The sequence below is a fragment of the Octopus bimaculoides genome, chromosome 26 (assembly GCF_046866305.1).
Source record: "Octopus bimaculoides isolate indiv1 chromosome 26, ASM4686630v1, whole genome shotgun sequence".
In the NCBI taxonomy this organism is placed as follows: Eukaryota; Metazoa; Mollusca; class Cephalopoda; order Octopoda; family Octopodidae; genus Octopus; species Octopus bimaculoides.
In genome coordinates, this window is record NC_142953.1 from 1,406,892 (window position 1) to 1,421,097 (window position 14,206).

Sequence of the window (14,206 nt, forward strand, 5' to 3'; positions counted from 1 at the left end):
GGTGCAAACATATTAAAAGACGGGTCTTGTGTTCTAAGCTATTAATTGTTGGTTTGTTAGCTTCACTTCCTAAAACGAGCCATTATTGTTTCAATGTTGAACTCGATTGCATTTTTTTGGTTTTATTGGAATGTTTTGCTTCATGTGTAAATAAATTCCTGAGGTTGTTCAGTTATGAGGAATCAGTCACTTAAATGTGTGCATATCTCCTTAGTTTGGTATTGTCTGCAAATCATGGTTTTGAGCATTCCGTTTAGGAGGCTAGTCTTTCTCCAGTCTTGTAACAAGATTTCTTGCTATGGAAATTTACTTTTGGTGTGTGTTAATTAATTTTGAAACTAATCAAGAATTTGGAGAGATTTTGAAAAAGAAAAAGAGAGAAAGATCTTCTGCTAAGCTGATGTTTTAGACCTACCAGCATTCAGATTTATTCTGTCAAATGTAATCCTTATTTATTCACATTGTAATTGTTTTCAATTAATCCTACATTATCTCGTAACTTTGAGATTTCAATGATGGGATTGTTTATTTTTAGAATAACAGTGTTGGGTTGGTGTGAGAGGCTGGATCTGGCTGGTTTGAACATAAAACTAATAGAATATTTGGGCTGCGTAAGACTGGTTTAAATGCTAAAGACTCGAATAGTTAGGTGTGTTCATTGCTTGGACCTTGTTTTATTTCAATTCTTCCTTATTGGTATAATATTTTGACTGTGGTGATTTCGGTTGTATACTTCAAAACATTTTAAATTGTGAAATAATGTTCCCTTCATCTCTATAGAACAGGTTTTATAACTAAAGACTATAAAATGATTTTATGTCACTAAATATGTGTCTGACTTTATACTCGAGCACATTTGTACATGTGTCCAAAAGCAGTTGAATTATATAAGTATGCAATTAAATTTTAAACGAGGTTCAAAGCTTTTTCTATGAAGTTGTCGAATGTTGGTTTTCCGACGGCAGCAAATAATGAAGTTGATATTTCATTTTCAGTTTTTAAGTCCATTACTGATCTGACCGAAGTTTTTGATTTTTCAGTTCCATGTCCATATCCCAGCAAAGGGTTTTAATCTAAAAGTCGTGTACTGAAGCGTATTCTCTGGTATTTTGGCAGGGGTCATCTCTGTGATTTAGTAAACACACACTCTATTAAAGTCACTCCTTTGTTCCTTTTTATAGTGAATGTTATCCCAGATACACCTACGACCTGGTCACACTTTAAAGAACTTCAAAATTATAATGAGCAGTTTTTGTGTCCAACTTGGGTTTTTTTTTTCTTCCGATCTTGTCTCATTTGATGGATGAGTTTTTTAGCTTTAAAAAAAAAACAACCTCCCCTCCTTTCCTCTGGCTCCTGTTCTCCACATTTAGTAGTGTCGCGCCTATAAGGCACTAAAGAACAGGAAAAAAGAAAAAAACAGAACCACAATCAGTTCAAAATTACAATATTTAAAAGCATTATAAATTTATAAGTTCTTGAAGCAAGTGGCAATCTTGCATAATTTTATGAGCTGGGTGTAAAAATATATCGTATCTCCAGGAACGACTGATGAATAAATCAATAGTTGTGTGCTAAAACGGGCCATTAACTTGCAAAGGAATATTAATTTAATTTTCCTTAATTGACACAAATACCGTTTTATTTTATTTCAATTCTTTCCTTTCCTTTGGCTGCTGCTGTTCTGCTGCCATAATGCTGGTTCTCTGCTGCCTGTCATCTTTCATGCCAACCCCACTCTGTGTGTGTGTGTGTATGTGTGTGTGTGTGTGCGCGTACATATACATGTCTCTATGTATATGTATTTATATATATGTATGTATGTATGTATGTATGTATATATATATATATATATATATATATATATATATATATATATATGTGTGTGTGTGTGTATAATTATATATGTATTTGTATATATAAATGTGAGTATGCATATGTGTATTTGTATATATATGTGTGTGTATATATATATATGTATAGAATGTGTATGTATATATATGTATATGATGTATATGTTTGTGTGTGTATAAATATATATACATATATCTATATATACACACACACACACACACACATATATATACACACACACACACACACACACACACACACACACACACACACACACACACACACACACACAAACATATATACACATATATATATATGCAATGTATGTATGTTACATGAAAGGGAGATTTAAGATTACCTGGATGTAAGATTTCTCTCTGTTATTACATAACCTTCTTGACATGCCCCCACTGACACTGTCAACTCTGCTAGACTTCATGTGGAGCTATATTGAGGGCAGCAGTGAATTATAGCCCTTCCAACATCCACTCTGTGTGCTTGCCTGCTTGCGTTTGCATGTGTGCATGTGTGTATACGTGTGTAGCACCTGCAGTGTCAGGATAACTGGCGTTCTTTGCAACTGTCGGTGCAATTATGCCTGAACAAACCTGGCAAGTGTTAAATTATTATCTTGATATCTCTGACATAAAGGGGAACACATGCAGTGATAAAAGAGCAGTGAACATTTAACTTTCAGCAAACTCCATAAAACTTCTCCCCTCCCCCCATCCTCTCTAGCTTCCCTCCACCTCTCTCTCTCTTCATATCTATCTATTTCTCTCTCTCTCTCTCTCTCTCTCTCTCTCTCTCTCTCTCTCTCTTTCTGTGTCTCTTCCATATTTATTGTATACACCACAATATTTCAGAACTTATGAAATATAATTTCACCATATTGCATGTTTCACTCCATAAACTGATGAGTTTTCTAGATTACTCTCTCTTTAAGTGCCTCCATTTTATTCTCCCTCTCTCTCTTTGTTGTGGTGTTGGCTTTTCAATATTTCCTTTTATGGTATTTACTCTGTTTTCACTGGAAATTGCCGTACGGCTCTTTGAATTAAAGCATATTTTACACCATGAAAGTAAAACACTGCCGTTGCATTTTGAAGGGAGACGAGAGTGGCATGTGTGCTGATGGTGGTGCTGCCTCAGCTAAAGTCTTTGGTTAAGCCCAGGGTGGAGGGCGGGTTACCTTTTTCTGGGTTTCTCTGTTGTTGTTGTTGCTATATAATCTTCTATCAGTAATGGTTGAGTACATCTCTAATCAGACATTCCAGCTGGGCCTACCCTGTCTTTTTAACCCTTTTAGCATTCAGATTACGCTGTCAAATGTAAAGCTTATTTATTCACATTGTTTTATGTATCATCTCATGGCTTTGGGGTTTCAATGAAGGGACTGTTTTTAGAATGACATTGTAGGGAAGGTATGAGAGGAGATCTCATTTTATTTTAATGACCCTTACTAGTTTCATCATGTAGGATATAATTATTACTTTAGGTAAAATTTAGTATGTTAATTATGTTGTTACCTCATCACTCACTGCTCCCTAAAGCCTAATACACTGTTTGGTATGCCCACTGCACCCCCACCCTGGGGACAGTACCACCCATGTTGAGAACCTCTGACTTTACCCAGGTTCACTAAATATTGAACTGACAATTCACAATCATCTTTCGTTTATATTCATCCAAACTTTTATCTCTTTATCTTCTTCCATTCACCAATTAACCTTTTCCACATTTACTTTTACTCCCATTTAAATCTGTAAACTTTCCATTTACGATCACGTTAATTTCCTCATTAATAACTCTACTGATTTAATTAAACACAAGGCTAATCTTCGAAGAAGCTTGGCTCTGTTATCAATATCTATTTAAACAGTTTATCCATTCAGACTGTCTGAAGAAGCCAGGAGCAAGTAACTCTCCTTCATTATCAACAGATTGAAGCCGTTAACCTTCTTTTCTTACTCTTTCTCTCTCTCTCTAGTTACTGTTGTCATGTCTTTTTTCTTGCCACTATTTTGATTCACTCCAAGATAGACAAGTGCATTCCAAAGTGGCTGTGGTTTGTAATGTTCTCTATTTCACATCAAGGTCTCCAAGTGTCTTCTTAATCTGTCTCTTCTTCAGATGCACTCTTAATTCTTCACTCACCCAGCTGAGGTGCTGCTCAAATCAACTCTTGTACTTGTGTTTTGATTTGATGCCTCCCTGCTTACTTGGTCTCCTGGAATAAACAGAGACCATTAATTGGTGTCCAGACATCAAACAAAAGAAAGCTACTTTATCTATACCAAGAGTTCTCAACCCTTTTTTTTTCTTTACCTATGCACCCCTTTCATTACTATTTTATTCTGGTGGACCTCCATAGCCATTTGACGTTTAAAAACTCGTTTTATAGAAACTTCTTTCAAAATTCCTATTTTGTTTTTTTTTTACACATTCATTTGTGTGGACTGAATTATGTAAAATTCTGTTAAATGTTGGAGAAAGAAACCAGGCAGTTTCTTGCAAAAAAATACATCGAAAGTAAAAAATTTCATGGACCCTTAAAATACAACATGTGGATCTCCAATTTACTATTTCGCTTGCATGGAGCCCCCAAAATCCTATACGAAACCTGATTGAGAGCCACTGATATATATCCATCAAACAAAAGTTACTATACTCTCATCAAACATTTGTGCACACTCGTCAAACACATTATACAATATACATGCATCAAACACACATTTAATGTGTTTTCGTTCAAACAACAGCTACTTTGTCTGCTGCACCCGGCAAACACAACCTTCTGAATAGCGTTATGCACACTTCTAAACTGAGGCTAATCCCCCCCTCTCTCTCTCTCTCTCTCTCTCTCTCTCTCTCTCTCTCTCTCCAATTACAAGCAAACTTAATCCTCCTGTGACATCTCTCTACAAAGAATCCGCCAACCATTTTTGTTACAGAATCTACTTTAAAATCTCGATGGTTCATTTTCATATCTTTCCATTTATATCTCATATTCTTTTTTTATCATCAACATCTTCAGCATCATCTCCATTAAAAAAAAAAAAAAACAGCTGCAAAAAAAAAAAAAAAGAGAGAGAAGAGAGAATATTATTTTGGTTTAGCTATTGATTAAAAGTTATTTAAAAAGCAGCAGTTGTCTCAGTCTTGCATTCCAGTGAGTCGACTGTCATCCATTCCATCTCATTCCGTCCTGAGATTCCTCCTTGAAGCTAATTTTCTGAACAACTCCAACAACAAGATGATGTTCTTCTCCTCTCTTAATTCACTTGTGTTCGCTTCCACAATTATCCATGTCTTTCAATTGCGTTGTCTTGGAAGAGCCTGATTAATGTTCTCTCTTTCTCTCTTTCTCTCTTTCTCTCTCTCATCTCAGGAATTTCTTTTTTGTTTTTTCATTATATGCGATATTAAAAATATTCATCTCACATGTCTGTATATAATGTGTGTGTGTGTGTGTGTGTGTGAGTAGATACGTCTATGTAATGTGTGTGTAGATGTGTTGTGTATATGTCTGTCTCTTTAATGTGTACTTATGTGTATGTCTATATGTATTGTGTGCAAGTGTGTATGGGTACGTATATACGTGTGGATATGTGCATGTATGTATATTGGTATGAGTATATATGTATTTATATTTATGTATGTATAAGTATGTACATGTATATATATATATATATATATATATATATATATATGTATGTATGTGTTCAGGTGTATACACATTGCATTTATGTAGGTCTACATACACACACACACACACACACACACACACACACACACACACACACACACAACCATTTTTCTCTCCCAATTTAATTCCTCTTATAAATTACTTCAACTCTAAGACATTCCATTATTCAATGTATGTCACTGTTATTATTATTACTACTATTATTATTAATAATAATAATAACATCTTTCACCTTGCCATCATAAATATTAGCTGATAATATATTTCTAAGGAAATATATATAAAGGAGACAGAAGAAGTGTCTTTAAATTTTATTTATTTCTCTAAAATTTCTTGTTGCTGAAGAAAACAATTTGTTAAATGCTTATTAACTGAGATGTTACTGTGAAGAAATCTACTTTGATGGCCACTGTTTGGCAATAAGCTGAAGAAGTCGCTTTTCTTAAGACTTATGAAATGGAAATTTATTTTAATGTTGCTTCCAGTTATTAAGAATTATGCTGCTTCTTCATGTCACTGAAATTGTTACATTAATAACTTGATGAATAAATAATAATAATAATAATAATAATAATAATAATAATAATCCTTTCTACTAAAGGTACAAGGCCTGAAATTTTGAGGGAGGGGACGAGTTGATTACATCGACCCCAGTGTTTCACTGGTACTTAATTGATCGATCCCCTGAAAGGGTGAAAGGCAAAGTCGACCACAGTGGAATTTGAACTCAGAATGTAAAGACAGATGAAATGCCACTAAGCATTTTGCCCAGCATGTTAACAAATTCTGCCAGCTCACTGCCTTAATAATAATAATAATAATAATAATAATAATAATAATAATAATAATAATAATAATAATGATGTTGTTGTTGTTGTTGTTGTTGTTGTTGTTGTTGTTGTTGTTGTTGTTGTTGTTTTTTCCATTTTGACTCTGTTGTTGCGAATGTCATTATTTAAGTGGTGTCATATTTGTGAGATTAAGTGGCTGTAATTCTAGTCCAGACACTGCAAGTTCAATAAGTCTTATTGTAATTAGCTGCAGATTAATTTAATGATCTGTAATGCTTGTGAAGAATTGCGACCAGCTGAGGCGATGGACTAACAAATCTGCTTTAGCTTTGGTTGGAGCTGGTTTCTGTCATGGTCAGACTTTTACTAAATACACTTAATAATCAATTGCTCTAATCCTCTTGTTGTTGTTGTTGTTGTTTAGCCCTTGGTCAGTCCTGATCGAACAGACCTATGTTCTCAGTCAGACTGACCATGATGGATCCATTGTTGTTTCTGGACTTCATTATTCAGTGGTCACATTTGAGAATTTCACATGAGGGAGTAACGATGACTGCTTCTGATAGGATCCTATGGAAGAAGTACCTAAGGATGGTACTCCCTCAACCTCCCAAGAATAGGGAGCTGAGAAGGTGGATGGATGGATGTCTGGTTGGATTATTCAGGGTGTCTCCTCTGTTTTCGAAACAGTAGGGTGTAATTTGACGAAGATTTAGTTTTTATTTCTAGTAAGTGCTCCCTGATTGTCTTCGATGGTTTAATGGGACCAGTGTGTCTTAACACTTCTTTCTTCCATCCTTGATGGAGTTGTAAGGTCACTGTGTTAACATACTGCATCTCTTGAGGATTTTAACTCTTCAGCATTGAAACTGTTTATCCATGGACAAAGATATCTCAAGAACTGCTGGATGGATTCGGATGAAACTTTCAAGGATGTTTGGCCTCATGACTGGCACAAACTAATTAGATTTTGGGATCGATCTGGTACCAGACAAAGATTCTGGATTATTTTTCCTGTTTTTTTACTTAATTTTTGAGAGCAATTGGGTTCATCTTTTGTATTCTCGTTTGTGAGAGCAGTCAAGTTTATTTCAGATATTCGCATTTTAAAAATCCTCTCTGGCTAATCATTGAGAGGACGTTGGTGTTGCCTTGATAGAGGTTTGCGCTTTCTGAGTGCTCTTGTTGTTATTCTTATAATTATTATTCTTATCATTATTATTCTTATCATTATCATCCTTATTAAATGTGTTCCCTGTTGTGTTGTTCTTTTCAGAATCTGGCATTGACCTTGCTATCAAGGATCCTTTGATCAGTTCCCGGGAATTATTCATCTCTGATGTATGTGACACCTACCAGGTAGCAACATTAAGGTAAAGCACCGTTCGCTCTTATCTTCTGACTTCCTTACACTTCTTAATATTAATACACACACAAAACTATCTCTATATGAATATAAATACACAAACACACACACACACACACACACACACACACACACACACACACACACACACACACACACACACACACACACACACACACCACACACACACTTTTTGTGTGTATGTAAGGCATGAATCATGTGAAATTGTGTTGAAACAGATGTCACTCTGCTTGCAAGAAGCTTTTTTTTTTTTTTTTTTTGGCCGAGATCTGACATAGCAAGGGCAAGTCACTGAGAAGGTCATGGTTGGCAACATTTGATTAAATGATTGATAAGGCAATCAATTAATTAGTCAACTAGGTAATTAAATAAAGTAACAAAAGGAAATAAAACAGAACCTATGTGCAGCTGTTTCCCATTGATACAGACACACATGTATATTTGGTAAGCTTTATATTTTTAGCAACTTTTCCCAGTGTCAAGAACAAGATCTCTCTATCTTTGTACGTTACTGTGTGTCTTTAACCACTTCTCCCGTCCTTCATGGAGTTGTAGGAGCAGGGTATTATCATACTGCATCTCTTGAGCATTTAAACCAGCCAGAATTTCTGGCCATATTATTCTTGGAAATGTATTTTGCGCAAAGGATAATGTAGTTTGGAAGAAAATTGGAGATTATTTCTGAGAGAGACAGAGAGAAAAAGAGAGTTCCTATGTAATATTTTTCTCAGAAGAAAATACTTGGTGCCACGTTCAAGCCACCCATGCTGGTGCCATCTGTAAAGCACCTGTGCCATGTTAAAAGCACTCGTGCTGGTGCCACATGTTAAGCACTTGTGTCAGTGCCACATAAAAAGCACCCATGGTGGTTCCACAATAAAAGCACCCATGCTGGTGTCACATTAAAAAGCACTCATGCTGGTGCCATGTAAAAAAACCACCTGTGGTGGGGCCACATTAAAAGCGCTTATGCATTTATTATCTTAACTTTTTTTTTTACTTAAGTCACTTGATTGTGGCCATACTGGGGCACTGCCTTGAAGAACTTTTTTTCGTCAAATGAATTAACCCCCAGTACTTATTTTTTCAAAGCCTTGTACCTATTCTATCAGTCTCTTAAATTTGAAATTCTGAATTCGTTTTGTTTTGCAGATTGTTCTTGTCGTTGCCACAACCTGACTTGATTTATTAATTGAATTATCATGTTTTCTTCTTTTCTTTTCTTTTTTTTCTTCTTTATTTCAGAGGCAGATGTAAGGTTCAACATTTCAAAGATATTGTGTCTGCCCGAGAATTTAAACCTGTCCAGGATTCTTTCTTTTATATCTTGGGCTATAATCCTGAAAGCAAAAGGCTGGCGACAACGCAGGGAGAAATTCGGGTTGGCACGAGCCACCAGGTGAGACCATCTTTTTGTATGCCTTTATATATATGTATATATATACATGCATGATACATGTGTGTGTGTGTGTGTGTGATCGACAAGCTTGCAAGAAATGAAGCCAGTATGCTCCGCTGGATGTGTAACGTCTGTGTGCATACATGACAGAGTGTAAGCACCCTGAGAGAAAAATTGGACATAAGAAGCATCAGATGTGGTGTGCGAGAGAGACGACTGCGCTGGTGTGGCCATGTGTTGCATATGGATGAGGACAGCGGTGTGAAAAAGTGTCACACTCTAACAGTGGAGAGAAGAGGTAGACCCAGGAAGACTTAGGATGAGGTGGTGAAGCACAACCTTCAAATGTTGGGCCTCACCAAGGCAATGACAAGTGACTGAGACCTTTGGAGAGATATGCTGTGCTTGAGTCGTCCCGGCAAGCCAAGTGAAACCATGGCCATGGCCTATGCCAGTGCTGTATAACCGGCCCATTTGCGAGTACCGTTCAATCATTGGGTAATATACTGTGCTTGAGAAGACCTGTTGAGTCAAGTTAAATCATTATCATGGCTGATGCCAGTGCCACCTGACTGGCACCTGTGCCAGTGGCACATAAAAAGGACCATTTGAGCATGGTCGATGCCAGTTCCACCAGACTGGCTCCCACACCAGTTGCACATAAAAAGCACCCACTACACACTCAGAGTGGTTGGTGTTAGGAAGGGCATCCAGCTGTAGAAACATTGCCAAATCAGATTGGGACCTGGTGTAGCTATCTGGTTTCACCAGTCCTCAGTCAAACCGTCCAACCCATGCCAGCATGGAAAGTGGACGTTAAATGATGATGATGTTTTTGTTAAAAAACAAAAGAAAAGATAAAGAAAAAAAATTGGGTTTTTGTAGATGAAATGAATTAATAGAAGAGAGTTTGAACCATTTTATAGAACCGAATAACAGATGTTGGTCTTTGATTAAGACTGAACAAATCTCAGACCCTTAATGCCCAGCTCTTCTGACTCCATCTGAATTCCTCTTCAACTGTAATAAAGCACAACCCTTGGTGATACCATGTCTTCTACCAGACAACATTTTGCATTGTGTGGCAGGGCCATAAAATTAGAAATGGTAAAAACACACGCACACAAAAAAAAGCGGCTATTTAGTAAATGTTTGTTGTTACTAAGGGAGCTACGTGGATGAAATAACCCCGGCAAGCCGGATCTATACTGCATGGAGACAAGAGAAAGAATAAGAAAATTGACAATGAATATAATGACTTCGATGGTGGTGGTGGTGGTATTGATGGTGATGATGACGGATGAGATGTGGTATAAAACGTAACAGGAGGTATAATATTTTCTCGACATTAAATAAAAAGAAAATAAGAGGAACGGTTTCACAAAAACCAAAAAAGTAGTAGTAATAATAATGAAGATGATGAAGATGATGATGATGATGATTATTATTATTATATTAAAAAAACAAACAAGACCCCAGAAAGCGCGCTGCTGCTGCTGCACTGTTCAATATCTTTTCTGGATGATGTATTTGTTAAGCATAACAGGATCTCTTAATGTCTGTGACTCATCAAAGTTGTATTAAATATCTTTCCCAAATGATACACACAATAAATCTAAAAGAATATATTTTCCAATATCTCTCTCCCTCCTCCTCTCTCTCTCTCTCTCCCTCTCTCTCTCTCTCTCTCTCTCTGACCCGACACTATACGCCGACAAATAAATATGCATTTTGTTTTTGTTTTTTTTTTGTCTTTTGATATTGTCTTGTATGTCCAATATATATATATCTGTGAGTGTATGTATTTGTACATATGTATTTGAGTGTATGTATATATATATATATCTGCACACATGTATGTATATACGTATATATGTATGTACATCTATGCATGTATACATATGTATGTATATACATATATGTATGTATATATATATGTGTATGTATATGTATATATACATGTATATATATGTAATATATGTATGTATATGTATTTATATATGTTTGTATATATGTATGTATGTGTATTTATATATGTATATATATGTGTGTATGTATGTATGTATGTATGTATATATATATATATATATGTTGGATTTTTTTTCCTGTTCCACAGGGAAATATTTCTTTTCTTTGTTGCATAGCAACATTATTGACAAACAGATTTCTCATTGTAATGAGAAGATTTTTTTTCTTCGTCTTCTTTTCATCATCATCATCATCATCGTCATCATCAACAACATCATTATTTTCCTTCACTTATCTATCTATTTACTTAATTTCTTTATTGCTATTATTTGTATTGTTTTGTTTTTATCCTTCTTAACATGGTTCTACCAGTGCAAGAGGAAACCATCTTACTGCGGTTTGTTTGGTGTGAACTTTATGCTTGGCTAGGCTGGCTTCTCAAACTGTTAAAGGCTGATCTTTGAAGCCAGTTTGATAGCATGAGATAGAGGGAGCTAGAGAGAGAGGGGGAGGGGGAGTAGTTTATTGATTATTGTAAACAGTGGTACTGTTATTAATTGCTGATGTCTTACTAGTTAAACTTCCTTTGCTAAACAACAAAACCCCTTTTAAGTGCTGTCAGCATTGCCAGACAAGAGAAGTTTTGGTCGAGATAAGGAGGCATCGAGTGAAATTAGTTTGGAATTGTCCGTGTTGCATGTGTAATTGATGTACTCTCAGGAAATATTAAAGACTATAATAATCCAATATTACAGCAATTCTGGCAGCAGAAGGAAGAGGAATTATTTCTGTTTCTCTTTGAAACAGGTTGCTGTTTTAAATCGGATTTAAATCTCCTTAACATTAATGAAAATTCTATATGTGCTCCTTGAGCAGTTTGAGCAGAATATATAAATGTGTGTGTTTATAGATTGCATTTCTGGGATTTTTGAAGTGACTCAAGTTTCATGTCTGAATGTAAAATGTAATGTTTGAGATATTTTCCCCCTCTTTTTTTTTTTTTTTTCATCCGGATGCAAAAGTGGAGCAACAGTAGTAGTGTGTGTGTGTGTGTGTATACACATATTCTTTTATTTGTTTCAGTCATTTGCAAAATCAACCTCAGCAGAATTTGAACTCAGAATGTTGCGATGGGTGAAATACTTTTAAGCATTTTGTCCAGCATGCTAACGATTCTGACAGCTCACTGCCTTTTTTTAATAGTAATAATAATAATAATAATAATAATAATAATAATAATAATAGTAATAGTAATAATGTGTATTTAATATGTTTAGTGAGAGAGTTTTGTGTTTTGTTGTTTGTTTGTGTAGGCTCGGCTTCCTGAATACAAACGTGATGTGTCTCCGTCAGACATGCCAGAGAAAAGCGAACACATGGAAGAGCTACGTTGGCGGCCGCTGTGTGTTATTGATGGAGAACTTATGATGTACCTCAGTGCAGCCAGGTAAGAACATTTGAAATTTCCCCCACCTTTGCGCAGATTCTTTAGTAACACCCATGGGGTGAGGGTGGGGGTGAATGATAGGGCTGGAGATTCCCAATTTTGAAATATATGTTGGAAGTTGGCAGGGAAAGATCAATGCATTTATTTCTGCCCACCTCCACTAAATTGTCATCCTCATCATATGGCTGTTTTCCGTGCTGGCATGGGTTGGACAGTTTGGTTGGAGCTAGCAAGGCCCCGCTGGGTCTGATGTTACATACCCACTCTTTTGAAGTGATCAAAATTAAAACCTTCCACTAAAATATCATGTTAATTTATGTTCCAAATATGCAGTCTTTTGTTGATGGTTTACCTGCTTATGCATTAAATTCCCCATGAGGTAGGGCATTTATTTTTTATTTTCATTAATTTTTTTTTTTTTTTTTTTTTACATATTTGAAGTAATTTTTTTTTTTTTACATATTTGAAGTAATTTTTTTTTTTTTAGCTGGTTGTTCTATTTGTTTCTGTGAAACAAGTGGACCTATATTATTCGTGTGGCAATGTGGAGCAAACATAGTTATGTGGCTTGCTCTGGAGATGCTTCCTGTCCCCCCCCCCCCCAACACACAATGGCTACATAGTAAACTATAGGCCTGTCATCATCATCCTCATCTAGTCAGCAATCAGTCGTTTATTTCACAGTCATTGTTCCTCTAATCATGTTTAATATTCTATTCTGTCGGTCCCCAGCCATTTAGCCTTTTCTTCTCTTTGTTTGCTCCACTCCTATCTATCTTTCACAAAACACTTCATTCGCTTTATAATGTTGCCTATAGACTGCTTATCTTTCTCGTTATTCCAACCAAATCTGATTAATCTACCACACAGCAATGTTGTATATTTTATATTGTTAACTGGCTGTAATTAGAGCATGCACAAATTGTTATTAAGGAAGAAAAGAAAGAAAACTATAAAACCCACCTCACATAGATCTCGTTTATCCTTTTGTTAACATCTGTTTATTTGACATTAAATCGGCCAACAAACAGTTCCGATGATCCAAATTAATTCTTGCAGAGGAATTTACTTAAGTACACACAATGATCTTTATGTACCATTCTTCAGAGATATTTAACTGTTGTTGTTAGGAAATTATGTTAATAACGAACCCCTAATTACATGTGTATACTGTGTTTGGATGAGGTTTTCATAACAGTAATAATATCAATTGCAGTAGAGAAGCTCGCATGGCTTAGTGGTTTGAGTATTTTGCTCATGGTTGCAAGGTCGTGAGTTCAATTCTCAGATGGTGTGTTGTGTCCTTGAGTAAGACACTTTATTTCATGTTGCTCCAGTCCACTCGTCTAGCAAAAATCAGTTGTACCAGTAATTCAAAGAGGGCCAGCCTTGTCACATTCTGTGTCATGCAGAATCTCCTTGAGAACTACATTCAGGGTACACATGTCTGTGGAGTACTCAGCCACTTGTATGTTGATTTCATGAGCTGGCTGTTCCAGTGATTAAATCAACTAGAACCCTTGTCATCATAGCTGTCAGTGTCAGACCAGGTATTGAACCACTTGAAACAAACCCAACTCTGTCATTTCAACAACAGCTTTTATTCGCGTCACAACTGTTGGACACAGTTTTTCAATCTAGCTAAACACAC

General features: G+C 35.9%; 1 protein-coding gene across 19 annotated transcripts in view; it reads left to right on the forward strand.

Moving 5' to 3' along the window:
• Window positions 1–14,206, forward strand: part of LOC128247007 (uncharacterized) — a 361,520-nt gene that overhangs the window by 273,210 nt on the left and 74,104 nt on the right. For all 19 annotated transcript variants that reach the window (XR_016238539.1, XM_089342830.1, XM_089342824.1 and 16 more), the window contains 3 exons: window positions 7,631–7,727; window positions 8,987–9,140; window positions 12,422–12,555. Coding sequence is in view for 18 of the 19 variants with exons in the window: in XM_089342830.1 (XP_089198956.1) it covers window positions 7,631–7,727; window positions 8,987–9,140; window positions 12,422–12,555 (385 nt within the window). In the remaining variant the exon portion in view is untranslated. The remainder of the gene's footprint in view (window positions 1–7,630; window positions 7,728–8,986; window positions 9,141–12,421; window positions 12,556–14,206) is intronic.